Genomic DNA, 25,653 nt, shown 5'->3' with positions numbered 1-25,653 from the left:
AGAAACCCATCTAGCCCTGGGGCCTTCCCGCCTGCATCATGCCTACACAGTCCATCACCACCCTAGCCTCTGCACCATCTCCTCCTCCACATTTGGGAACTCCAGCCCCTCCAAGTGCCTTCCTCTCCAGGCAAGGGCTCAGACTTATCCAATCTTCTGTAGAAGTCCTCAAACACCCCATCTGGGATTGACACCACCTTACCTCTCTCACCCCTCACCCTTCCAATCTCCCCGTCGTTGCCAACCTTAAGAGGGTGCGTCAACATCCTACTCACCATTTTCCCCATGCTTGTACACTGCCCTTTTTGCCCTCGGCAATTGCTCTACCATCTTCACCGTCTACACCAACCCAAACTCCATGCGGAGCTTCTTCCTCTCCTTTATAAGACCCTACTCTGGTACCACAAAATTAGGGGCTGGTTTAGCTCACTGGGCTAAATCGCTGGCTTTTAAAGCAGACCAAGGCAGGCCAGCAGCATGACTCAATTCCCTTACCAGCCTACCCAAACAGGCGCCGGAATGTGGTGACTAGGGGCTTTTCACAGTAACTTCATTTGAAGCCTACTTGTGACAATAATTGATTTTCATTTCATTTCATTTCTGATCTACCTTCAAAATCTCATCCATCCGGCCTCGCTCTCTCCTCTCGTTCCACCTGCTTCCTATGCGGACAAATTGAGATAGATTTGCCCCTATCATCTTAAGTGGCTCCCACAGAGTGGAGGCCATGACCTCGCCCGTGTCATTCTGCTCCACATAGCTTCAGGTGGTGTCCTCACCCTCTTGTACATCGCGTCATCCACCAATATGCCCACATCTAACTTCCACTGTAGCCACTGGGCCTCCCACCCAATTTGGCGTGTGGTCAGAGACCATGATCACCGAATACTCTGAATGAGCTACCTCGCCAACACTGCCTTATCCATTACAAAAAATCAATCTGGGAGTACATCGGGTGCACATGCGAGAAGTACGAGAACTCCTTCGCCCTCAGCCACCCAAAACTCCATGGGTCTGCTCCCCCCCCGCCCAATACAGTCCATGAATCCACTCAGCTCCCTCACCACCATCGAGACTTTCAACGACCTGGGACATGATCAGTCCAGATCGGGTCCAGGACCGTGTTAAAATCGCTCCCCATTATCAGTCAATGCATGTCCAGATCCAGGATCTTCTCTAACACCTGCCTCATGAAGTCCACATCGTCCCAATTTGAGGCATAGAAGTTCACCAGAACTACAAACGCCCCTCCAACTTCCCACTAACCATTATGTTTCTGATCCCAGGGTCGGCTGCAAGACTGCCAACTTTGAAGGCCACTTTCTTGTTGACCAGCACCACCAGCCCCCTCGTCTTCATATCAATCCCCGAGTAGAACACTTGCATGACCCATCCCTTCCTTAGCCTCATATGATCTCCCAGTTTCAGCTGCATCTCCTGAAGGAAAACTATTTCTGCCTTCAAACTCCTCAGGTGTGCAAAAACACACGACTGTTTAACCAGCACATTCAACACGTTCCATGTGACAAACTGGGTTGAGGGGCTTCCCACTGCTTCCCCTGCTAATCAGCCATAACCTTTCTTTTTAGCCAGCTCCCCCTGGTCCACGTCATGCACTTTTCCAGGCCTGCCCCAAGATGTCCTCCGCCATCCCTACTTAACCACTGTGCCACACCAATCATACCCACATCAGCATCCCTGCACGATTCCATAACCAAACAAAAATTCAACCCACTCCCACTTCCTGGCAAACCCCCATTTCACTCCTGTTAACTAGCCCAACCAGCTATCATGGTGGCCATCACCTGGGGCCCCTGACTACCACTCATCCCCCAAACGCCCTTGACTCCCCCACCCTACATATCACAAACATACAAGGAAAAACCAAAGGCACACACACCCTCACCACTCCCCCCACCATTCCATCCAAACTGTGTGCCCACACTCTATACGAAACACCACTTCTCTTTTTTTTTTAAATGTTTATTCAAATTTTCCAACAAAATTTTTAACAACCCCCCCCAATAACAAAATGAAAGAAACACAAACACAACAGTCAAAAATTATACAAAACTTATACTTTGGGTTTCCCCCATATACAGTAGCCCCCCCCATGACACTCAAAGGTACCCATAGGAAAGCCCCCCCCACCCACTTGAATTCCCCCCCCGAAAGAGACCCCCCTCCCCCCCCCCCACCCTTGGGTTGCTGCTGCTGCTGACCTCCTCCTAACGCTCCGCGAGATAGTCTAGGAACGGTTGCCACCGCCTGAAGAACCCCTGCACAGACCCACATAAGGCAAACTTTATCCTCTCCAGCTTAATGAACCCTGCCATGTCATTTATGCAGGCTTCCACACTTGGGGGCTTCACGTCCTTCCATAATAGCAAGATCCTCCGCCGGGCTACCAGGGACGCAAAGGCCAGGATACCGACCTCTTTCGCCTCCTGCACTCCCGGCTCGTCCGTTACCCCAAATAATGCCAACCCCCAACTCGGCTTGACCTGGACTTTCACCACCTTGGACATAGTCCTCGTGAAACCCCTCCAAAACCCATCCAGTGCTGGGCACGACCAGAACATATGGACGTGATTCGCCGGGCTTCCCAAGCACCTCCCACATCTGTCCTCCACCCCAAAGAACCTACTCAACCTCGCCCCTGTCATATGCGCTGTGAGTAACCTTGAATTGTATTAGGCTGAGCCTGGCGCAAGAGGAGGAAGAATTAACCCTATTCAGGGCATCAGCCCACAGACCCTCATTTATCTCCTCCCCAAGCTCCTCCTCCCACTTGCCCTTTAACTCCTCTACCGAGGCCTCCTCCTCTTCTTTCAGCTCCTGGTAGATCGCCGAAACCCTGCCTTCTCCAACCCATACACCCAAAATCACGCTGCCCTGAGTCCCCTGTGCCGGGAGCAGTGGGAATTCCCTCACCTGCCGCCTCACAAACGCCCTCACTTGCAAATACCTGAAAGCATTTCCCAGGGGTAACCCAAACTTCTCCTCCAGCGCCCCTAGGCTCGCAAACGTCCCACCTATAAACAGGTCCCCCATTCTTCTAATCCCTGCCCAATGCCAGCTCCGAAACCCCCCATCCATCCTTCCCGGGATGAACCGATATTTCTCCCGAATCGGGGACCAATCCGAGGCTCCCACCTCGCCCCTGTGTCGTCTCCACTGCCCCCAGATCTTCAACGTCGCCGCCACCACCGGACGCGTGCTGTACCTTGTCGGCGAGAGCGGCAGCAGTGCCGTCGCCAGCGCCCTCAGGCTCGTGCCCACACAGGACGCCATCTCTAACCTCTTCCACGCCGCCCCCTCCCCTCCATTACCCACTTACGGATCATCGCCACATTGGCAGCCCAATAATAGCCGCACAGATTCGGTAGCGCCAGCACCCCCCTGTCCCTGCTACGCTCCAGAAACACTCTCTTCACCCTCGGAGTCTTATTTGCCCACACAAAACCCATGATGCTCCTACCTACCCGTTTCAAAAAGGCCTTGGGAATCATAATGGGAAGGCACTGGAACACAAAGAGAAACCTCGGGAGGACCATCATTTTAACCGACTGCACCCTGCCCGCTAGCGAGAGTGGCAGCACATCCCATCTTTTGAAATCCTCCTCCATCTGCTCCACCAACCGCGTGAAATTGAGCTTGTGCAGGGCCCCCCAACTCCCAGCCACCTGGATCCTTAAGTACCGAAATCTGCTTTCCGCCCTCTTCAACGGTAGGTCGTCTATCACCTTTCCCTGGTTCCCCTGGATGCACCACAAAGAGCTCACTTTTCCCTACATTGAGCTTAAACCCCGAGAAGTCCCCAAACTCCCTTAGGATCCGCATGACCTCCGCCATCCCCTCCACTGGATCTGCCACATACAGCAACAGGTCGTCCGCATATAGCGACATTCGATGTTCCTCTCCCCCTCGGACCAGTCCCCTCCATTTCCTGGACTCCCTTAGTGCCATGGCCAGAGGTTCAATTGCCAATGCAAACAACAAGGGGGACAGGGGGCACCCCTGCCTCGTACCTCGGTACAGCCAAAAGTACTCCGACCTCCGCCGATTCGTAGCCACACTCGCCACCGGGGCTCTATATAGCAACCTGACCCAGCTGATGAACCCCTCCCCGAACCCAAACCTCCGCAGCACTTCCCAAAGATACTCCCACTCCACCCGGTCGAAGGCCTTCTCCGCGTCTATAGCTGCCACTACCTCCGCTTCTCCCTCCACCGAGGGCATCATAATCACATTGAGGAGCCTCCGGACATTGGTGTCTAGCTGCCTGCCCTTTACAAATCCCGGCTGGTCCTCATGAACCACTCCCAGGACATAGTCCTCAATTCACGTAGCCAGCACTTTTGCCAGCAACTTAGCATCCACATTGAGGAGCGAGATCGGTCTATACGACTCACATTGCAGTGGGTCCTTGTCCCGCTTCAGGATCAGAGAGATCAGTGCCCCGGACATTGTCGGGGGCAAGGTCCCCCCCTCCCTTGCCTTATTGAAAGTCCTCACTTGCAACGGGCCTCGCAGGTCCACGTATTTCCTATAAAACTCGACCGGGAACCCACCTGGCCCCGGGGCCTTCCCCGCCTGCATGCTCCCCAATCCTTTAACCAGCTCCTCCAGCCCAATTGGCGCCCCTAAACCAGCTACCTCCTGCTCCTCCACCCTCGGGAACCTCAGCTGATCCAAAATCGTCGCATCCCCTCTTCCCCCGCTGGGGGCTCAGATCTGTACAGATCCCCATAGAAGTCCCTAAATACCTTGTTTATTCTCACCGCACGCCGCACCGTATTCCCCCCGCTAGCCTTAACTCCACCTATCTCCCTCGCTGCCTCCCTCTTACAAAGCTGGTGTGCCAGCATCCGACCCGCCTTCTCCCCATACTCATACGTCGCCCCCTGCGGTTTCCTCCACTGTGCCTCTGCTTTCCCTGTGGTCAACAGGTCGAACTCCGCCTGGAGGTTCCGCCGCTCCCTGAGTAGTCCCTCCTCGGGGCCTCTGCATATCTCCTGTCCACCCTTAAGATCTCCCTGCCCTCTCTCTTCTCCCTGTGGGCCCTGATGGAGATTAACTCTCCCCTGACCACCGCGTTCAGCGCCTCCCAGACTACCCCCACCTGCACCTCCCCATTGTCATTGGCCTCCAAATATCTTTCAATGCACCCCCGCACCTGCCCGCACTCCTCCTCGTCCACCAATAATCCCACATCAAGCCACCACAGCCGGCGCTGGTCCCTCTCCTCTCCTAACTCCAACTCCACCCAATGCGGGGCGTGGTCCGAGATGGCGATGGCCGAATACTCTGTTCCCTCCACTTTCGGGATTAGCGCCCTACTCAAAATAAAAAAATCTATCCGGGAGTAGGCTCTATGGACGTGGGAAAATGAAAATTTCCTGGCCAGGGGCCTGACAAACCTCCATGGATCCACTCCCCCCATCTGGTCCATAAACTCCCTAAGCACCTTGGCCGCAGCTGGCCTCTTACCCGTCTTGGACCTAGAGCGATCCAGTGCTGGGTCCAGCACCGTGTTGAAATCCCCCCTCATTATCAAGCTTCCTACCTCCAGGTCCGGAATCCGAACCAGCATGCGTTTCATAAATCCGGCATCATCCAAGTTCGGGGCATATACGTTTACCAGTACCACCCGCGCCCCCTGCAACCTACCGCTCACCATCACATATCGACCTCCATTATCCACTACAATATTCATTGCCTCAAACGACACCCGCTTCCCCACCAGTATTGCAACCCCTCTGTTCTTCGCATCCAGCCCTGAATGCAATACCTGTCCTACCCATCCCTTTTGCGGGGCTAAATCGCTGGCTTTGAAAGCAGACCAGGCCAGCAGCACAGTTCAATTCCCATACCAGCCTCCCCGAACAGGCGCCGGAATGTGGCGACTAGGGGCTTTTCACAGTAACTTCATTTGAAGCCTATTTGTGACAATAAGCAATTTTTCATTTAATTTCAAAGCAGTTTTGAGTGCGAGAATCACTGCTGCCCGTTAAACCAGCCTTCGTCTTGAATTCGGCACCCTGACCCTTAAAGTGGAAAGATAGTGGATTTATCACAGGATCACTGGGTGAGCAACCCAGAGATCCAGGTGAATGCTCTGGGGACCTGGGTTTAGATCCCATCATTGCAACTCGTGGAATTTAAATTCAATTAATAAAAGCGGAGTTGAAAGCTACTCTCAGTAACGGTGACTGTAAAATGATTACCAATTGTTTTAAAAACCCATCTGGATCTGTTTAGCACAGGGCTAAATCGCTGGCTTTGAAAGCAGACCAAGGCAGGCCAGCAGCACGGTTCGATTCCCGTAACAGCCTCCCCGAACAGGCGCCGGAATGTGGCGACCAGGGGCTTTTCACAGTAACTTCATTTGAAGCCTACTTGTGACAATAAGCGATTTTCATTCAGTTCATTTCATCTTTGCTGTCATTTCAGGAAGGAATCTGCGATATGTAGGTCTGGCCTACATATGGCTCCAGAATCACAGCAATATGCTTAACGTTTAATGGTCTTCTGAAATGGGCCAAGCAAACCTCTCAGTTCAAGGGCAATTGGGGATGGGCAAAAAATGCTGGCATTGCCAGTGATGCCCACATCCCATGAAAGAATTTTTAAAAAATCTATTTTTCCTCAGTTGCCTGAAGTCTGAGCTGGCACATTGGAGCTGATGAAGAATTTTGTCATCTATATCTGCCTTCATCGAGAGGACTCTCACAAGATACAGAAAATTGTCCACATTTTCAAGGAGTTCACCATTATTCCTTATCAATGGGGACATATAGCAGTGGCAAAACAAACAGAAATAACAAATGGTGAGTAGAAAGTGCACAGGAGATCAAGCCACTCGCAGAAACTAAAGGCAGGTGCAGATTCTTCAGCACTGTCAAGCCAATCAATGACCCAAGCACTCAATGGCCCACCCTCTGATAGCAAAGCATGGAGGTAAGCTCATTCAGGACAAGGAGGCAGTCAGTGTTCACTTTTTAAAAAAAAATAATTTATAATACCCAATTCTTTTTTTTTTCAAATTAAGGGGCAATTTAGCGTGGCCAATTCACCGAACCTGCACATCTTTGGGTTGTGGGGGTGAAACCCACGCAGACACGGGGAGAATGTGCAAACTTCACACGGACAGTGACCCAGAGCCGGGATCGAACCTGGGACCTCAGCGCCGTGAGGCAACAGTCAGTGTTCACGTGAGAGAAAATGATGAAGGACTCCTCAGCCAGGACTCCATCTTTGACTCCAATGGTCTCAATTCCATTACTCAATGCCCTGTCCAATTCAGTATCAGTGTCACCCCAGCCTGGAGCGAGCGCGGAAAATCCAATCGGAACTTGAAAAACAATACGGCCTCTGGACCTGATGGAATCCCTGACGAAATTCTGAAACACAGCAGAATTAAACACTTGGCACAGCTGCACAACCTCATATTCCTCATCTGGGTAAAGGGATGCATGCCCGGGGAACTCAGAGGCACTGTGGTTATAATCAAGAAGGGAGACAAGTCTGCCAGCAGTGATCACAGACACTTCCCTGCCAGAGATGATCATTGCGAGAATGCTCCTCAATAACATTCTCTTAGTGGCCACAGAGCTCCTTCCAGAATCACAGTGCCGTTTTATTCTCATCAGAAGCATCACAGACATGACCTACACTGTGCGGCATACCCGAGAAAAGTGCAAAATGCACCAATTGTGATTCTTGGCCTTTTTTGACCTCACAAGAGCCTTTCATGGAGTCAAATGGAAAGTTTTGTCCTATTTCCTTCTCCAATCTGACTTTCCTCAGATATGTCTCACCATCCTCCACTTACTCCACAATGACATGCAAGCAGTGATCCTGATCAACGGACCCTATCTCAGTGAAGACTAGAATCAGACAAGGCTGTATTATCGCACCAGCATTCTTTCTTCTCCACTTTTCTCTGCGCACTTCACCCCGAGCAACTTAGCCACAGGCAAGGAAATAATTTACAGAGCAGAAAGGAAACTTACATCACCTCCAAAACTTATCCAGAATCAGTCCAACCTCAGACATTGAACTCCAGTTTGCAGGGGGCCATGGTAGCACAGTGGTTTGCGCCAGGGACCCGAGTTTAATTCCTGGCTTGGATCACTCTGTGTGGAGTCTGCGCGGTGTCTGTGGGTTTCCTCCGGGTGTTACGGTTTCCTCCCACAATGTTATAACCTGCCTACTTACGATTGGCTGGGGACTAATGACTATCCCACAATCCTGTGGGAGTATGAACTTCCCCAATGAGGGGGAGGCGGAGAAACTCCTAGTATAAATAAGCTGGCCAGTTCAGGAACCAGCAGGAAAGAGAAGGTAGCAAGGGGAGTTTCTGCTACTGTTATGTATATATTGTTATAGTAAATAAATGTTATTATTTTGTATGCTTAAAACTCGTGCTGGATTCTTCGTGGCCCTTACAAAACTGCTGACGAAGGTAAAAGTGAATAGCTGTCTACACTGCTGAAGCCACCTCCCCGGGATTTTTGTTGGATACAGGTTGGAAGTTGTTTTCTATTATACCATGCCTCTGTACGGACGTTTGGATGTTTCTGATGCTGCGCTGGAAAGCTGGAACCAGTACACACAACGGATGCGTTACTATTTCCGGGCAAACAATATCACCGAAAACGAGCGCCAGGTGGTCATATTGCTCACCGCCTGCGGCCCGCATACGTTTGGGGTGATTAGGAGCCTTACGTACCCAGCTGCGCCGGACACCAAAACATTTGACGATCTTGTGAATATAGTGGGGCAACACTTTAACCCAACCCCGTCCACGATAGTCCAGCGTTACCGGTTTAATACCGCTGAGAGGACCCCTGGAGAATCCCTTGCCGATTTTTTATCCAGGCTACGCGGGATTGCGGAATACTGTGACTATGGTGAGACCTTGTCAGAAATGTTACGTGACCGTTTGGTTTGCGGTATTAACAATGCAGCAACCCAGAGAAAGTTGTTAGCGGAGCCAACATTGACTTTTCAACAGGCAATACAAATAGTCTTGTCCCGAGAGAGCGCAGAGCGAGGAGTACAGGAGCTACAGGGAATGGAAGTGCATGCCTTGGGGCGCAACCCTTTCCGCCCAAAAACGTCCCCCCGCACTCCTGCGGTACCTTGGGCGAGGCAACGTCCGGACCGACGCCAGTGGCCATCGGACATTCCTCCCCGAACGGAGCCTTCTCCAGAGCCAATGGATGAGGAGCCATGTCCGTGTCAGACTTGTAGGCGCTGACCCCGTCGCGGATGGCGGTCCTGGGGACGCCAGAGGCGCCGTCGTTCCGACCGAAACTGGGACCAGCCCAGGGGCCGTAACTGGGACCAGCCCAGAGGCCGTACCTTCCATGTGGATGAACCTGCGGCGACTACTCCTGAGGACGTGGAGACGGAGGACGACTGCCTGCAGCTGCATTGTGTGGCAGCTCCCCGTGTGGCCCCCATTAAGGTGACAGTACGGGTCAATGGCCACCCGCTGGAATGGAGTTGGATACTGGCGCAGCGGTCTCCGTGATCGCCCAGAGGACATTCGACCGCATCAAGCAGGGTATACAGAACCTTACATTAACTGACTCACAGGCCAGGTTGGCCACCTACACGGGGCAACCACTGGACATTGCAGGAACTACAATGACCCCTGTTGTCTATGGACGCCAGGAGGGGTGTTTCCCACTTATCGTAGTGCGTGGCCATGGGCCCAGCCTGTTGGGTCGGGACTGGTTGCGCCATTTGCGGTTGCAATGGCAGCACGTCCTCCAAACAGTTTCTGGAGGGTTGACTGAGGTGCTAGGACGATATCCAGAGGTATTCCAGCCCGGTTTGGGGAAAATAAAAGGGGCCGTAGCCCGTATCCAAATTGAACCAGGAGCCACGCCGCACTATTTCCGGGCGCGCCCGGTGCCTTACGCCTTGCTCGAGAAGGTAGAAGGGGAGATCACTCGTTTGGAGGGTTTGGGTATTATCAGGCCCGTCCGTTTTGCTGACTGGGCAGCACCAATTGTACCAGTAATGAAGCCAGATGCCACAGTTCGCTTGTGTGGCGACTATAAACTTACAGTGAATACAGTTTCCCGACTCGACCGATATCCAATGCCTCGCATAGAGGATCTCTACGCGAAACCTGCAGGTGGACTCTCATTCACAAAATTAGATATGAGTCACGCCTACCTGCAGTTGGAGCTGGACCCTGCCTCCCGACCATATGTAACAATTAACACACACCGGGGCCTGTATGAATATACACGGTTGCCCTTTGGAGTATCCTCTGCCTGCGCAATTTTTCAACGTGTTATGGAGGGCATTTTGAGAGGTTTACCACGTGTGGCTGTCTACCTAGATGACGTGTTGATTACAGGGACGTCGGAGCAAGAGCATTTGGAAAATCTGGAGGCTGTCCTTAGACGCCTTTCGGAGGCTGGAGTCCGTTTACGTCGCACAAAGTGCGTATTTCAGGCAAAAGAAGTAGTCTACCTAGGTTATCGGGTGGACCGCGAGGGTCTGCACCCCGTCGCAGAGAAGGTGCGTGCAATTCAACATGCCCCCACCCCGACTGACACTTCGCATCTTCGTTCTTTTCTCGGTCTCGTAAACTATTACGGGAAGTTCCTCCCCAATCTGGCAACTACGCTGGCCCCTTTGCACCTGCTGCTAAAGAAAAATCACACCTGGGTTTGGGGTCAGCCGCAAGAAACCGCTTTCCGGCGGGTAAAGCAACAATTGTCGTCGTCTGGGTTACTAACCCACTATGATCCGGGAAAGCCTTTGCTCGTCACATGTGATGCATCCCCGTATGGTATTGGGGCCGTCCTGTCCCACAAGATGGAGAACGGGGCCGAACGACCGATAGATTTCGCCTCCCGCACATTGACTGCAGCGGAGAAAAGGTACGCGCAGATCGAGAAGGAGGGCCTGGCAGTGGTTTTGGCGGTGAAACGCTTCCACCAGTATGTGTACGGTCGCCATTTCACTATCGTGACTGATCATAAGCCCCTGCTGGGACTCTTCAGAGAGGATAAGCCAATACCGCCCATTGCTTCTGCACGGATCCAGCGCTGGGCTTTGTTGCTTGCTGCATATGAGTATTCTCTGGAGCACAAACCAGGTACGCAGATAGCAAATGCCGACGCACTGAGCCGATTGCCTTTATCGACCGGCCCCATGTCGACCCCCACGACCGGTGAGGTGGTTGCAACCCTAAATTTTATGGACACCTTGCCTGTCACAGCATCACAGATCCGTGAGTGGACCCAGACGGAGCCAGTCCTGTCAAAGGTTCGGCACATAGTCCTGTATGGTGGGCAGCGTAGACAGCTCCCAGGTGAGTTGCGGGCGTTTTCCTCCAAGCTGTCAGAGTTCAGCGTGGAAGACGGCATCCTCTTGTGGGGGACGCGTGTGATTGTCCCGGAAAAAGGCCAGGAGCTGATATTATCAGACTTGCACAATGGGCATCCGGGCGTGACCAAGATGAAAATGTTGGCCCGGAGTTATGTCTGGTGGCCAGGCCTCGACACCGACATTGAGAAGGTGGCCCAAAACTGCTCCATTTGCCAGGAGCATCAGAAGCTTCCGCCGGCCGCGCCCCTACATCACTGGGAATGGCCAGGGCGGCCTTGGGCACGCTTGCATGCAGATTTCGCAGGCCCTTTTCAGGGATCCATGTTCCTTCTACTAATTGACGCCCAGTCCAAATGGCTGGAGGTGCATAAGATGCAGGGGACAACGTCCTGCGCAACAATTGAAAAGATGCGTTTATCGTTTAGTACGCATGGCCTCCCCGAGGTGCTGGTCACGGATAATGGCACTCCATTCACGAGTGAGGAGTTTGCTAGGTTTACAAAGATGAACGGCATCCGCCATATCTGCACTGCCCCTTACCACCCGGCTTCAAATGGGTTGGCAGAGCGTGCAGTGCAGACATTCAAAAGAGGCCTAAAGAAGCAGTCTTCCGGATCAATGGACACGAGACTGGCTCGCTTTTTGTTTACGTACAGGACCACCCCCCATGCTGTGACTGGGGTAGCTCCCGCAGAACTCCTAATGGGCCGGAGACTCCGCACCTGCCTTAGTATGGTTTTCCCGGACATTGGCGCAAAAGTACGCCGCACACAAGAACGGCAGGGACAGGGATTGTCTCGGCATCGTCCGATTCGGCAGTTTGCGCCCGGTGACCCAGTATTCGTGTGGAATTTTTCTGGTGGTGCCCAATGGGTTCCTGGTGTAATCTTTCGCCAGACGGGCCCTATATCTTACCAAGTGCAAGCCCAGGGTCGTCTCCAGCGAAAACATGTAGACCACGTCCGGTCCAGAAGATCATCCCCTCAAAAGATTCCCCGCCCCCGGAGCTCATTTCAACAGCCGCAAAGACCAGAGACAAGGGAAGGTAGTCCTCAAAATCTTCCACTGGTGCCTCACTCGAAGCCTGTGCAGGTCGTTACAGGACCAAATGGAGATAGAGACGCTGACATGACGGAGGCAGCAGACTCTGACTCCGAGATGGAGACACAGGATGCATCAGAGGGGGAATCCTCGGGTCCACGGGCCGTGGATGTACAACCGCGCCATTCAGCACGGAAGCGCCGGTCTCCGTCTCGTTACACGCCGCCTGATCCAGCGCCGCGTGCAAATGGCGTCCGGCCTGCGGCCAAACGAGTCCGACGCCTTCCTTCGCCAGGGTCTTCGGTGGATTCCTTGGACTTTGGGGGGGAGGGATGTTATAACCTGCCTACTTACGATTGGCTGGGGACTAATGACTATCCCACAATCCTGTGGGAGTATGAACTTCCCCAATGAGGGGGGCGGCGGAGAAACTCCTAGTATAAATAAGCTGGCCAGTTCAGGAACCAGCAGAAGGAAGCAAGGGGAGTTACTGCCACTGTTATGTATATATTGTTATAGTAAATAAATGTTATTATTTTGTATGCTTAAAACTCGTGCTGGATTCTTCGTGGCCCTTACAAAACACAAGTATCAAAAGATGTGCTTGTTAGGTGAACTGGATAGTCTGAATTCGCCCTCAGTGTACCCAAACAGGCACCTGAGTGTGGGGACCAGGGGATTTTCACTGTAACTTCATTGCAGTGTTAATGTCAGCCATGTTGCGACACTAATAAAGATTATTATTAGATGCCAGATCTATATGTTAATCCACTCAATTACTTTGACTTCATTGCCCATTGAACAATCTTGACAGTTCCAGATTTCTATTATATTTCTTGTGAAGGGATTTCTGACGTTGCCCCTGAACACAATCTCAGTGAGACAAATAAATAGCACTGATTTATACATTTAAATTGTGACAATTATTTTACTCTTAACTTGTTATGCATCCAAGTAAAAGAAACATAACAATCAAAACAAAATAGTAGGGATGCTGTAAATCTGAAATTAAAACAGAATGTTCTGCAAATCCTCAGCAGGTTTGGTAGCTTCTGTGGAAACAGACCAACATTTCCAATCCGATATAATTCTTCTTCAGAATGTATTTCCAACATTCCGATTTCATTTTAAACTGTAATTAGTGTAAATGTTGTTGTTCTTTCAGATATCTGATGTAAATCTGATTTCAGACCTTCCTCTGAACAGTTCACAAACTGACCTCCATTCCTTCACCAAAGACCCGGATAGAAAATCAGCACCACAAAATGGCGGCCGCTGGGTAAACCGTGCCTGTCAGCGAAGAGGAAGTCCTGACTGCTCACTCTTCTCTCACCAACAACTGAAAATACGGGACAATATTCAGCAGGTCTGACATAATCTATGGAGCGAGAAAGGAGCTCACGTTTCGAGTCTGGGTGACTCTTTGTCAAAGCTTCCCTCACCAAGATGGCCGCTCAATGAACACGACCTGCCTTCCTCTGCTGAGATGGCGGCCGGCGAGACTGCTCCCAGTGCGCAAGTGCGGTGAGCTCTGAACATGCTCAGTGTAAGAATGAGGGGATTGTGAGCACAGGGAGGAATGGACACTGCGGCTGGACTGGGCACTTTATCAACTGCTAGGGTAGGCCTTAGGCCCCGAATAGGCCGTGTTTACCCCGCGGGGATGAGGATGGTTATGGTTATGGAAAGGTTTTGCGGAGGCGGTTCCCAGACTTGTTCAATTCGTGGAGCTTTTAAACCCAGAGTCTGGTGGCGAATCCCACATTGAGTGGTTGTGTTTAAAGTATCTTAAAAAATATTATTGATCTGCTGATAAATATATTTATTTGTGGAAAATATTTTACAGCATCTGTGAAAAAACGTATTAAATTAGTAATAGTTTGATGTATTTCTGATGAGAATTTTAATATTACTGACTGACAAATTAAGATAACAGTTTGGGGCAGGATCAATCCTAAAATGATAATGTTTTAATTTACTCCCTAATATCAGATTTCAGTTTTTATTTTTAAAATTTAATTGAGAATATCTGTTGAGGAGAAAATGGTATGTGGTTTAAAAAAAAGTACCAGCTGTATTTCGATTCACCTCTCACTTCTGTCAGTCACTGCCTTTGTCGGAAGTATTTACCCTGGTTTTGTGGCACAAATAAATGCAGCTTTTCCGAGGAACAGGCTGGTGTTAACAGTTGTTTCAGTAGGCAGCAGAGCATATGTGTGGTCACTGAAAATTACTTCAGGGTTCTGTAAGGAAAGAAAATTATTGACTTGTTGATTTTACTCTCACTCTGCACACAGGCCAGATAACTGAATTCAGCTGGAGTATCGGGGTGTTGGGGTTCCGCGGGGTGGGGGCTGGGAGTGGAGACATAACATGGTGTGATGCGTTTGGATTTCAGTCCAGCACGGAAGGGATTTACTGGGCAAACAAGAGGAAAAAATGTTCCATCGAAATGAGAATTGTCTGCTCTGAATTTTTTTCTGTGAACTCCTTTTCCAGGATGTTAGAAGAGGAGGATTTACAGACGGGAAACTCAAACCAAACTTCACATCTGACAGAGCCACTTGACTCATCATGACCTAATCATTATTGGCTTTGGACAATGGATAGAGAAATATTTCCCTACTCTGTCTCTGGAAGAAGATTTGAAAATTCAATGTGACTGGAAAAGCACCAAGACCCACACCTGAGTGAGAGTGTTCCAGTGTGCTGACTGCGGAAAGAGTTTTAACCGGTCATTTTGTATGAAAAAACATCACGGCATTAATAGTGGTAGGAACCAGATACATGTGAATGAGGCTTTAACTGATCATCCAAAGTGAAGGGAGTCAAAGACACCGGCACTATGGAGAAGCCATGGAAATGTGGAGACTGTGGGAAAGGATTCAATTATCCATCCCAGCTGGCAAACCATCGACGCAGTCACACTGGGGAAAGGCCGTTTATCTGCTCCATGTGTGGGAAGGGATTTACTCAGTCATTCTGCCTGCAGTCACACCAGCGAGCTCACACTGAGGAGAGACCATTCTGCTGCACTTACTGTGGGAAGAGGTTCAGGTGTTCATCCAACCTCACTGCACACCAGCGAATTCACACTGGAGAGAGACCATTCACCTGCTCCATGTGTGGAAAGGGATTCACTCAGTCAACTACTCTGCTGACACATCAACGGGTTCACACTGGGGAGAGACCGTTCACCTGCTCCGTATGTGAGAAAGGATTCATTAATTCTTCCCAGTTGCTGAAACATCAACGCGTTCACACTGGGGAGAGACCATTCACCTGCTCCAAGTGTGGGAAAGGATTTGCTCAGTTAAACAACCTGAGGAGACATCAGAGAAGTCACACTGGGGAGAGGCCATTCATATGCTCTGTATGTGGGAATGGCTTTACTCTCTCTTGTAACCTGCTGACACACCAGCGAATCCACAGCGGAGAGAGACCGTACACCTGCTCCGTGTGTGGGAAGGGATTCACTCGGTCCTCTCACCTCGTGACACATCAGCGGATTCACAGTGGGGAGAGGCCATTCACCTGCTCCGTTTGTGGGAAGAGATTCATTCAGTCACAGCATCTGCTGTCACATCAACGGGTTCATAAGTGACTGTAGGTGTTGGATTCTGCTGTTATTGCTGCTGTTAATGACGCCTAGGATTGAGAGTTTGACAATATTTAGTTTGCTCCTTGTAATGTTAGCTCTCTGGAGTTTAATATTCCAGGTCTATCGCTGATTTTCACGATGGCCCTGTCGATTACTTTTCAGTAGCATCTCCTGTGATCTTTCCTTAATTCAAGAATTCCCAAAGGAACTGGTTTCCTATAAAATACTGAACTTTTACTTCAATCTTCAATTGATCTTTAGTGCAAAATCTACAATTCAGTTTCTGAAAACTGAAAACATCTCTAATTATAAAATGCTGATTAATTCTTGCTTCCCATTCTTACTCCATTAAAAAATAAATATAACACAAAATAGTGAAATATTTTACAACATCTGTAGAAGATATGAAGATATTGGACTAATGAGAGATAAACAGGATAGTACCACTTGTAATGAGAGAGGATGACAAAAATATAAAATAATTATTTTGTGTCATTGTTTCTTAGGGAGATAGAACAGTTCAACATGACACTGAATGATGAGAGGACATTGAATGTCGAGAGAAATAATAATACATCTAAAGGATGAATTGAACAAACTAACCAAACGCAAAAGAGGATAAAGTGGTCTGGGTGGGTTGATAGCTTTAGAAAATAATTTTGGGAAGTGACAGCAGTGGATTTACAACATATATTTAATAATTTGTTAAAAAGGTGCAGTGGCAGAAGACTGGTGAAAAGCGAATGTAATTCCGATATTTAAAAAGGTGGACGGAACATGTCCAGGGAATTCTAGACCAGTCGGCTTCATAATGGTGGTGGGACAAATAATGGATCCTTACCAAAGGAGAAAATAGAAAATAAATATAACAATGAACAGTGAGCATGGATTTCAAAAGGGAAAATCTTGTCTCACTAACCTTTATTGAAAGTTTTGAGGAGATAACAGAGAGAGTTGATGATGGAAATGCAGTAGATGAGATATATCTGGATTCTCCAAGGCCTTTGATAAGATATCCCACAGTAAACTGAGAAGAGAATGTGGAGTCAGGGACAAGGTGGCACAGCGGTTAGCTCTGCTGCCTCACACGCCAGGGACCCGGTTCGATTTCGACCTCTGGTAACTGTGTGGAGTTTGCACATTTTCCCCATGTCTGTGTGAGTTTTCTCTGGGTGCTCTGGTTTCCTCCCACAGCCCAAAGATGTGCAAGTTAGGTGGATTGGCCACGCTAAAGTGCCCCTTAGGTGGGGTTCCAGGACTAGGACAAAGGATTGGGCCTGGGTGGTGTCGTCGTTCGATGGGTCGGTGCCGACTTGCTGGGTCGAATGGCCTCCTTCAGCACTGCGTGGATTCTGGGATAAAAAATCTGAAGTGGCAGAATAGATTGTGCGCTGGCTTCAAGGCAGAGAATGGGAGAAAAGGAAAGATATTCCACAGGTGGGATGTGATGTTCCACAAAGATCAGTGCTGGGACCATGGTTGTGCACAATTTACATCAACGATTTGGCCTTTGAATCAAATTTACAATTACTGAATTTAATAATTACACCATATTGGAAGGTTGGTCAGTACTGAGGAGGAACAGTGATTTTGTTGTGTCGTGGTTATCATGTTCCCAGTTTCAAACCAGTCAGAAACTTTATCAATACGGAGAAGGACTGCAACAGATTAGAGAATGTTTACAAAATGCAGAATGGGCAAATAATTGTCAAATGAAGTGCAACACTGAAAAATGTGAGGTAATATGTTTTGCGGGAAGAATCGGGAGAAGAGTTATTCTTTGGAAGGTGTGAGTCTGGGGTAGAGCAGCAAAGGGAATTTTTTAAATAAATGTATTGGTCATTAAATGTTGTGCGACAGGTTAGCAAAGATGTGAAAAAAGAACATGCAACAGTCTTTATTTCTGGAGGGATAGAATTGAAAAGTCATGTTCTTAATCTTTATTGCACCTTGGTTAGAGCAGGTGGATACAGTGGTTAAGAAAGCATATGGTATACCTGTCTTTATTAGCCGAGGCATAGAGTTCAAGAAACCACATGGGATTAGGGGTAATTTATTAGCTTGGATAGAAGACTGGCTGAAGGACAGGAGACAGAGAGTCGGGATAACTTTTCTTTCTGGGTGGCACGATGTAACTAATTGGGGTCACAGGGTTCAATCCTTGGGCCCCAGCTATTTACAATCTGTATTAACGACTTTGGATACAGGGATCAAAGTTTCTCTAGCCAAATTCACAGATGACACAAAAATAGGTCGAACAGTAAGTTGCACTGAGGAAATAAGAACCTTACAAATGGATATAGCTAGGTTAGCAGAGTGGGGCAAAATGTGGCAGATGGAGTTTAACGTGGATAAGTGTGAGGTCATGCATTTTGGTTGAAAAAATGGAAAGGCAACTTATCTAAATGGGGAAAGACTTTGGGGTACTCCGGTGCAGAGATCTGGGTGTCCTCGTGCATGAATAGCAAAAACCGAGCATGCAAGTGCAGCGGATAATAAGGAAAGCAAATGGAATGTTGGCATTTATAGTCAAAGGAATTGATAATAAAGGTAAGGAAATGTGGTTGCAAGGCATTGTTAACACCGCAGCTGAAGTAGTGTGCACCGTTTTGGTCCCCTTATTTGAGGAAAGATGTAGTCGCATTGGAGGCATTTCAGAGGAGGTTCACTAGATTGAATCCAGAGATGAGGGGTTTGTCGTATGAGGAGTGATTGAACTGTTTAGGCCTTTACTCTCTAGAGTTTAGAAGAATGAGGGGAGACAAATCGAGGAATACAAGATGATAAAAGGAATGAATGAAGTAGACGTGGAGCGGATTCTTGTGGGGCATTCTAAAATGAGAGGTCATAATCTGAGAATATGAGGTAGCAATTTTAAAAATTGAGGAGAAACTACCCTCAAAGTGTTGTGAATCTGTGGAATTCGCTACCCCAGAGTGCGGTGGATGCAGGGACAGTGAGTAAATTTAAGGAGCAGCTGGACAGATTTTTAATTGGTAATGGGTTGAGGGTTTATGGCGAACGGTCGGGACAGTGGAATTGGGGCCAGGCTGGGATCAGCCATGATCACATAGGCTCGGGAGACTAAACTGCCTACTCCTGCTCCTCGGTCATGTGATCTAGGGAGGAGATGCCTTGGCTGATTTTTGCAATCCAACTCTTGGTCTGGACCATTGTAGGTAACAGATGAGGAACATATCAGCCATGATAGAATGGCGGAGCAGACTCGGGTTGAATGGCCTAACTCTGCTCCTAAAACTTATGAACTTAACAGGGAGATTATGCTAAAACTGTATAAAATGTTGGTTCGGCTACAGCTAGAGTATTGTGTGGAGTTCTGGAATCCACATTCAAGGTGGAATGTGATAGCACTGGAAAGGGTGCAGAGGGGATTTACCAGTACTTGCCTCGGCTGGAGAGTTTTAATTATGAAGAGTTTTAATTATGAAGAGAGATTGGATAGACTTGGATTGTTTTCCTTGGAGCAGAGGAGACTGAGGGAGGGGGGGGTTATGATTAATATGTACAAAATTATGAGGGGACTGGATAGATAGGAAAAAACCTTTCCCCTTAGTGAAGGTATCAATGACCAGGGAAGTTAATGGGCAGGAAGTTCAGAGGGAATGTGAGGGAAAACTTTTTTACTTACAGCATGGTAGGAATTTGGAACTCGCTGCCTGAAAGGGTGACGGAGGTAGAGACCCTCAAAACATTTATGAAGTATTTAGATGTGTACTTGTGATCCCAAGACGATGGGCCAAGTGCTGGAAAATGGGATTAAAATAGTGAGGTGGTTGTTTTTGACTGGCACTGTTGCGATGGGCCTAATGGCCTTTTCTGTGCTGTACGACTCCATGACTCCAGAAACACCAGTCAATTCATATTGAAGAGAAGCAGTAAAGTTTACTCTGTGGTAAGATTCACTCAGTTATTCAGCTGCTGGATACACCAGTGGGTGCACACCAGGAAGATGTGTTCATCTGCTCCCTATGTGGGATTGGATTGACTGTCCAGCTTCACTGGACATCAACAAAAAATTCTGGAAAAACTCAGTGGGTCTGGCAGCATCTGTGGAGAGAGAGAAACAGAATTATCATTGCATGTCTAATAGGTCACTTCTTCCTCATCTCTGAAGAAGTCACATTAGACTTGAAACATTAACCATTTCTTTCTCCACAGACGCTGCCAGATGTGCCGTGTTTTTCCAACATTCTCTTTCCATTTCAGATTTCTAGCAGTATTTTGCTTCTATTTCACTTAACATCAAGTTGTTCGCTCAGTTAAGAGACCTTATATTTGTTCATACCCTGTGAAGAGTTTTTAGAACACCAAAGACCTGATGAAATACCAACTCACGCAAACTGGAGAGAAACCATTCACCTGCACTGTGTGGGAAGGGATTCACTCGGTCATTCAATCTGCTGACATATGAGTTCCCATATGACTTGGTTGGATTGTGTTGTTATCCTTAACCATAGAATCCCCACAGTGCAGTAGAAGGCCATTTGGTCCATTAAGTCTGCACCGTCCCACCGAAAGATCACACTACCCAGGCCCCCCCCCCCCATTCCGTAAACACGTGCATTGAAGGTGGCCAATTCACCTCACCTGCACATCTTTGGACGATGGGAGGAAACCAGAGCACCGGGAGGAAACCAGAGCACCCGGAGGAAATTCACGCAGACACCGGGAGAACGTGCAAACTCCACACAGGCACCCAAGGATAGAATCAAACCCAGGTCCCTGACGCTGTTAGGTAGCAGTGTTAACCACTGTGCCACCATAGAGCTCCTCGCTGCAGGGTAAGTTCTGGTTTCGGCAATGTAGGCACCATATTTAAAGGCAGCTATCAGCACTTTCTTTTTTTTTTTTATAAATGTTTTATTGAAATTTTTTTCCCAAACAACAATTTTTCCCCTATTTCAAAGCAAACGCAACAATAACAATACAGAAATTTTAAACAATACACAAGTAACAAAACCCCTTTGTCTTTGACCTAAACTAACCCCCCCCCCCCCCCCCCTCCCCCTGGGTTGCTGCTGCTGGTCATCTGTCTTCCCTCTAACGTTCCCCTAGGTAGTCGAGAAATGGCTGCCACCGCCTGGTGAACCCTTGAGCCGATCCTCTCAGGGCAAACTTTATCTGCTCCAGTTTAATGAACCCCGCCATATCATTTACCCAGGCCTCCAGTCCGGGGGGTTTCGCCTCCTTCCACATGAGTAGGATCCTGCGCCGGGCTACTAGGGACGCAAAGGCCACAACGTCGGCCTCTTTCGCCTCCTGCACTCCCGGCTCTTCCGCAACTCCAAATAGAGCTAACCCCCAGCCTGGTTTGACCCGGGCCTTCACCACCCGCGAAATCACTCCCGCCACTCCCTTCCAATACCCTTCCAGTGCCGGGCATGCCCAAAACATATGTGCGTGGTTTGCCGGGCTCCTGCCACACCTCCCACATTTGTCCTCCACTCCAAAGAACCTGCTCAATCTTGCTCCCGTTATGTGTGCTCTATGTAGCACCTTAAATTGAATCAGGCTAAGCCTGGCGCATGAGGAAGAGGAATTTACCCTGCTTAGGGCATCAGCCCACATACCCTCCTCTATCTCCTCCCCTAGTTCTTCTTCCCACTTTCCTTTTAGTTCGCCCACCGACTCCTCCCCCTCTTCCCTCATCTCTCGGTAAATCTCTGACACCTTGCCCTCTCCAACCCACACCCCTGAAAGCACCCTGTCCTGTATCCCCTGTGTCGGGAGCAACGGAAATTCCCTCACCTGTTTAGTAAATGCCCTCACCTGCATATATCTCAAGAAATTTCCCCGGGGCAACTTATACTTTTTCCTCCAATGCTCCCAAGCTCGCAAAAGTCCCATCTATAAATAAATCTCCCACCCTCCTAATTCCCAACTGGAACCAGCTCTGAAATCCTCCATCCATTCTTCCTGGGGCGAACCTATGGTTGTTCCTGATTGGGGACCCCACCAGGGCTCCCCGCACCCCTCTCTGTCGCCTCCACTGTCCCCAGATATTCAATGTTGCCGCCACCACCGGGTTCGTGGTAAACATTTTAGGTGAGATCGGTAGCGGCGCCGTCACCAGCGCCTCTAAACTCGTCCCTTTACAGGACTTTCTCTCCAGTCTTTCCCACGCTGCTCCCTCACCCTCCATCATCCATTTACGTATCATTGCCACATTGGCGGCCCAATAGTAATCACCCAAGTTCGGTAGTGCCAATCCTCCTCTGTCCCTACTACGCTGAAGGAACCCCCTCCTTACTCTCGGAACTTTCCCTGCCCACACGAAGCTCGTGATGCTCCTGTCTATTTTATTAAAAAAGGTCTAAGTGATTAGTATAGGGAGACATTGAAATACAAATAAGAACCTCGGGAGGACCATCATCTTAATTGCTTGCACCCTGCCCGCCAGCGATAGAGGCTGCATGTCCCACCTCTTGAAGTCCTCCTCCATTTGTTCTACCAACCGTGTCAGATTAAGTCTGTGCAAGGTTCCCCAGCTCCTAGCGATCTGAATCCCCAGGTATCGGAAGTTTCTTTCCACTTTCCTTAGAGGCAAGCCTTCTATCTCTCTACTCTGGTCCCCTGGATGTATCACAAATAATTCACTCTTCCCCATGTTTAGCCTATACCCCGAGAAATCCCCGAACCCCCTCAAAATTCGCATAACCTCTATCATTCCCCCCGCTGGGTCCGACACGTATAACAATAGGTCATCCGCATATAACGAGACTCGGTGTTCTTCTCCCCCTCTAATCACCCCTCTCCATTTCCTGGAGTCTCTCAACGCCATGGCCAGAGGTTCAATTGCCAACGCGAACAACAATGGAGACAGCGGGCATCCCTGTCTTGTTCCCCTATATAGTCGGAAATACTCCGATCTATGTCGACCTGTAACTACGCTTGCCGTTGGAGCCCCATAAAGAAGTCTAACCCAGCTAATAAACCCGTTCCCAAACCCAAACCTCCTTCACACTTCCCATAAATACTCCCACTCCACCCTATCAAATGCCTTCTCTGCGTCCATTGCCGCCACTATCTCTGCCTCCCCCTCCACTGGGGGCATCATTATCACCCCTAATAGTCGTCGCACGTTAACATTCAGTTGTCTCCCTTTTACGAACCCTGTCTGGTCTTCGTGCACCACCCCCGGGACACAGTCCTCTATCCTCGATGCCAGTACCTTTGCCAACAATTTGGCGTCCACGTTCAACAATGAAATGGGTCTATAGGACCCGCACTGCAACAGATCTTTATCCCTCTTCAAAATTAACGATATCGTCGCCTCCGACATCGTCGGGGGTAGAGTCCCCCCTTTCCTGGCCTCATTGAACGTCCTCACCATCAACGGGGCCAACAAGTCCACATATTTTCTGTAATACTCCACCGGGAACCCGTCTGGTCCTGGGGCCTTCCCTGCTTGCATGCTTCCCAGTCCCTTAATAACCTCGTCCACCCCAATCGGTGCCCCCAGGCCTACCACCCCCCGCTCCTCCACTTTCGGGAACCTCAATTGGTCCAGGAACTGCCGCATCCCCTCCTCTCCCTCTGGGGGTTGAGACCTATACAGTTCCTCAAAGAAGGTCTTGAACACCTCATTTATCTTTCCTGCCCTTCGCACCGTGTCTCCCCTTTCGTCTCTAATTCCTCCTATCTCCCTCGCTGCTGCCCTCTTTCGCAATTGATGAGCCAACAGGCGACTCGCCTTTTCCCCATATTCATACCTCCTCCCCTGTGCCTTCCTCCACAGTACCTCCGCCTTTCTGGTGGTCAGAAGGTCAAATTCCGTCTGGAGTCGTCTCCTCTCCCTGTACAATTCCTCCTCCGGGGTCTCTGCAAATTCCCTATCCACCCTTAAAATCTCCCCCAGTAATCTTTCCCTTTCCTTGGCCTCTGTTTTCCTTTTGTGGGCCCCAATGGAGATCAGCTCTCCTCTGACCACCGCTTTTAGTGCTTCCCATAACACTCCCACAGGGACCTCGCCGTCGTCATTGACCTCCAGATATCTCTCAATACACCCCCGCACTCTTGCACACACTCCCTCATCCGCCATCAGTCCCACATCTAATCGCCAGAGTGTTCTCTGCTCCCTTTCCTCTCCTAATTCCAGGTCCACCCAATGTGGGGCATGATCCAAAACCGCTATGGCTGAGTACTCAGCTTCTTCCACCCTAGAGATCAACGACCTTCCCAAAACAAAAAAATCTATCCGGGAGTACACTTTATGGACATGGGAGAAGAAGGAAAATTCCCTAGCCCTAGGTCTAAGAAATCGCCATGGATCCACTCCCCCCATTTGGTCCATAAACCCCTTAAGTACCTTGGCCGCTGCCGGCCTTCTTCCGGTCCTTGAGCTAGATTTATCTAGCCCCGGGTCCAGCACCGTATTAAAGTCCCCTCCTAAAATCAAGTTTCCTACCTCCAGGTCCGGTATACGCCCCAGCATCCGTCTCATTAAATCCCGCATCGTCCCAGTTTGGGGCATACACATTAACCAACACGACCTCCATTCCCTCCAGCCTGCCACTCACCATTACATATCTACCTCCGCTATCTGCTACGATGTTCTTTGCTTCAAATGCGACCTGTTTCCCCACCAAAATGGCCACCCCTCTATTCTTTGCGTCCAGTCCTGAGTGGAACACCTGTCCCACCCATCCTTTCCTTAGCCTAACTTGGTCCGCCACCTTTAGGTGCGTCTCTTGGAGCATAACCACGTCTGCCCTTAGTCCTTTCAAATGCGCGAGCACTCTGGCCCTTTTTATCGGTCCGTTCAGGCCTCTCACGTTCCACGTGATCAGCCTCACTAGGGGGCTACCTGCCCCCCTCCCGTGTCGACTAGCCATTACCTTCTCCAGGCCAGTCCCATATCCCGCCTCCGCGCTCCCGCTCGCTCCCCCAGCGTCGCACACCATCCCCACCCACCCACTCTTTAGCCATTTCCTTTTGGATTTCCGCAGCAGCAACCCAGTTGTCCCCCCCCCCTCCCTCCCCCCCTCCCCGCTAGATCTCTTTCTAGCATGATTGCTCCCCCCATATTACTTCCGTAAGTCAGCTGACTTCAACTGACCCCGGCTACTCCTGCTCACTCCTCGACCCCCCCCATGTGGGGAACTCCCATCCGCCTTGCGCCTGTCTTCCCGCCTTATTCTTTCTGGTGCGGGAACATCCCTTTACCTGACCCGCCTCTTATGGCGCAGCTCCCTTTCCCCTCCCCCTCCCCTTCCCCATTCTCCAACTATGTCCCGTCTTTCCCCCCTCACCGGCGCCCACATTTCCCCAATGTCTCCCCCCTTCCCTGTTTACTTCTCAATTAACTTCCACCGTAACATTAACAATAACATTTCCTGCAGCATCAGTCCCTCAGTTCCGATCCAATTTCTCTTCATTGATGAAGGTCCATGCTTCCTCTGCCGTCTCGAAATAATGGTGTCTCTCCTGATACGTGACCCATAGTCTTGCCGGCTGCAGCATCCCGAACTTCACCTTCCTTTTATGCAACACCTCTTTGGCTCGGTTGAAGCTCGCCCTCCTTCTCGCCACCTCCGCACTCCAATCCTGGTATACCCGTACCACTGCATTCTCCCATCTGCTACTCCGCACCTTTTTAGCCCATCTCAGGACCTCTTCTCTATCCT

The 25,653-nt window shown here is 49.7% G+C and overlaps 2 protein-coding genes across 2 annotated transcripts in view; one reads left to right on the top strand and one right to left on the bottom strand.

Annotated features, from left to right (window-relative positions):
* Positions 1 to 16,243, top strand: part of LOC140410280 (uncharacterized) — a 36,034-nt gene extending 19,791 nt beyond the window's left edge. Inside the window, exon 2 of the mRNA XM_072498246.1 lies at positions 15,277 to 16,243. Coding sequence (XP_072354347.1) covers positions 15,277 to 16,009 — 733 coding nt within the window. The 3' untranslated portion in view covers positions 16,010 to 16,243. The remainder of the gene's footprint in view (positions 1 to 15,276) is intronic.
* LOC140410279 (uncharacterized) overlaps positions 1 to 25,653 on the bottom strand; it is a 72,670-nt gene that overhangs the window by 20,308 nt on the left and 26,709 nt on the right. The gene's annotated exons all lie outside the window — the stretch shown is intronic.

Source organism: Scyliorhinus torazame, chromosome 4, assembly GCF_047496885.1.
Source record: "Scyliorhinus torazame isolate Kashiwa2021f chromosome 4, sScyTor2.1, whole genome shotgun sequence".
In the NCBI taxonomy this organism is placed as follows: domain Eukaryota; kingdom Metazoa; phylum Chordata; class Chondrichthyes; order Carcharhiniformes; family Scyliorhinidae; genus Scyliorhinus; species Scyliorhinus torazame.
The sequence above is the reverse complement of the archived record's forward strand: the minus strand, read 5'-3'. Positions and strand labels throughout refer to the sequence as shown.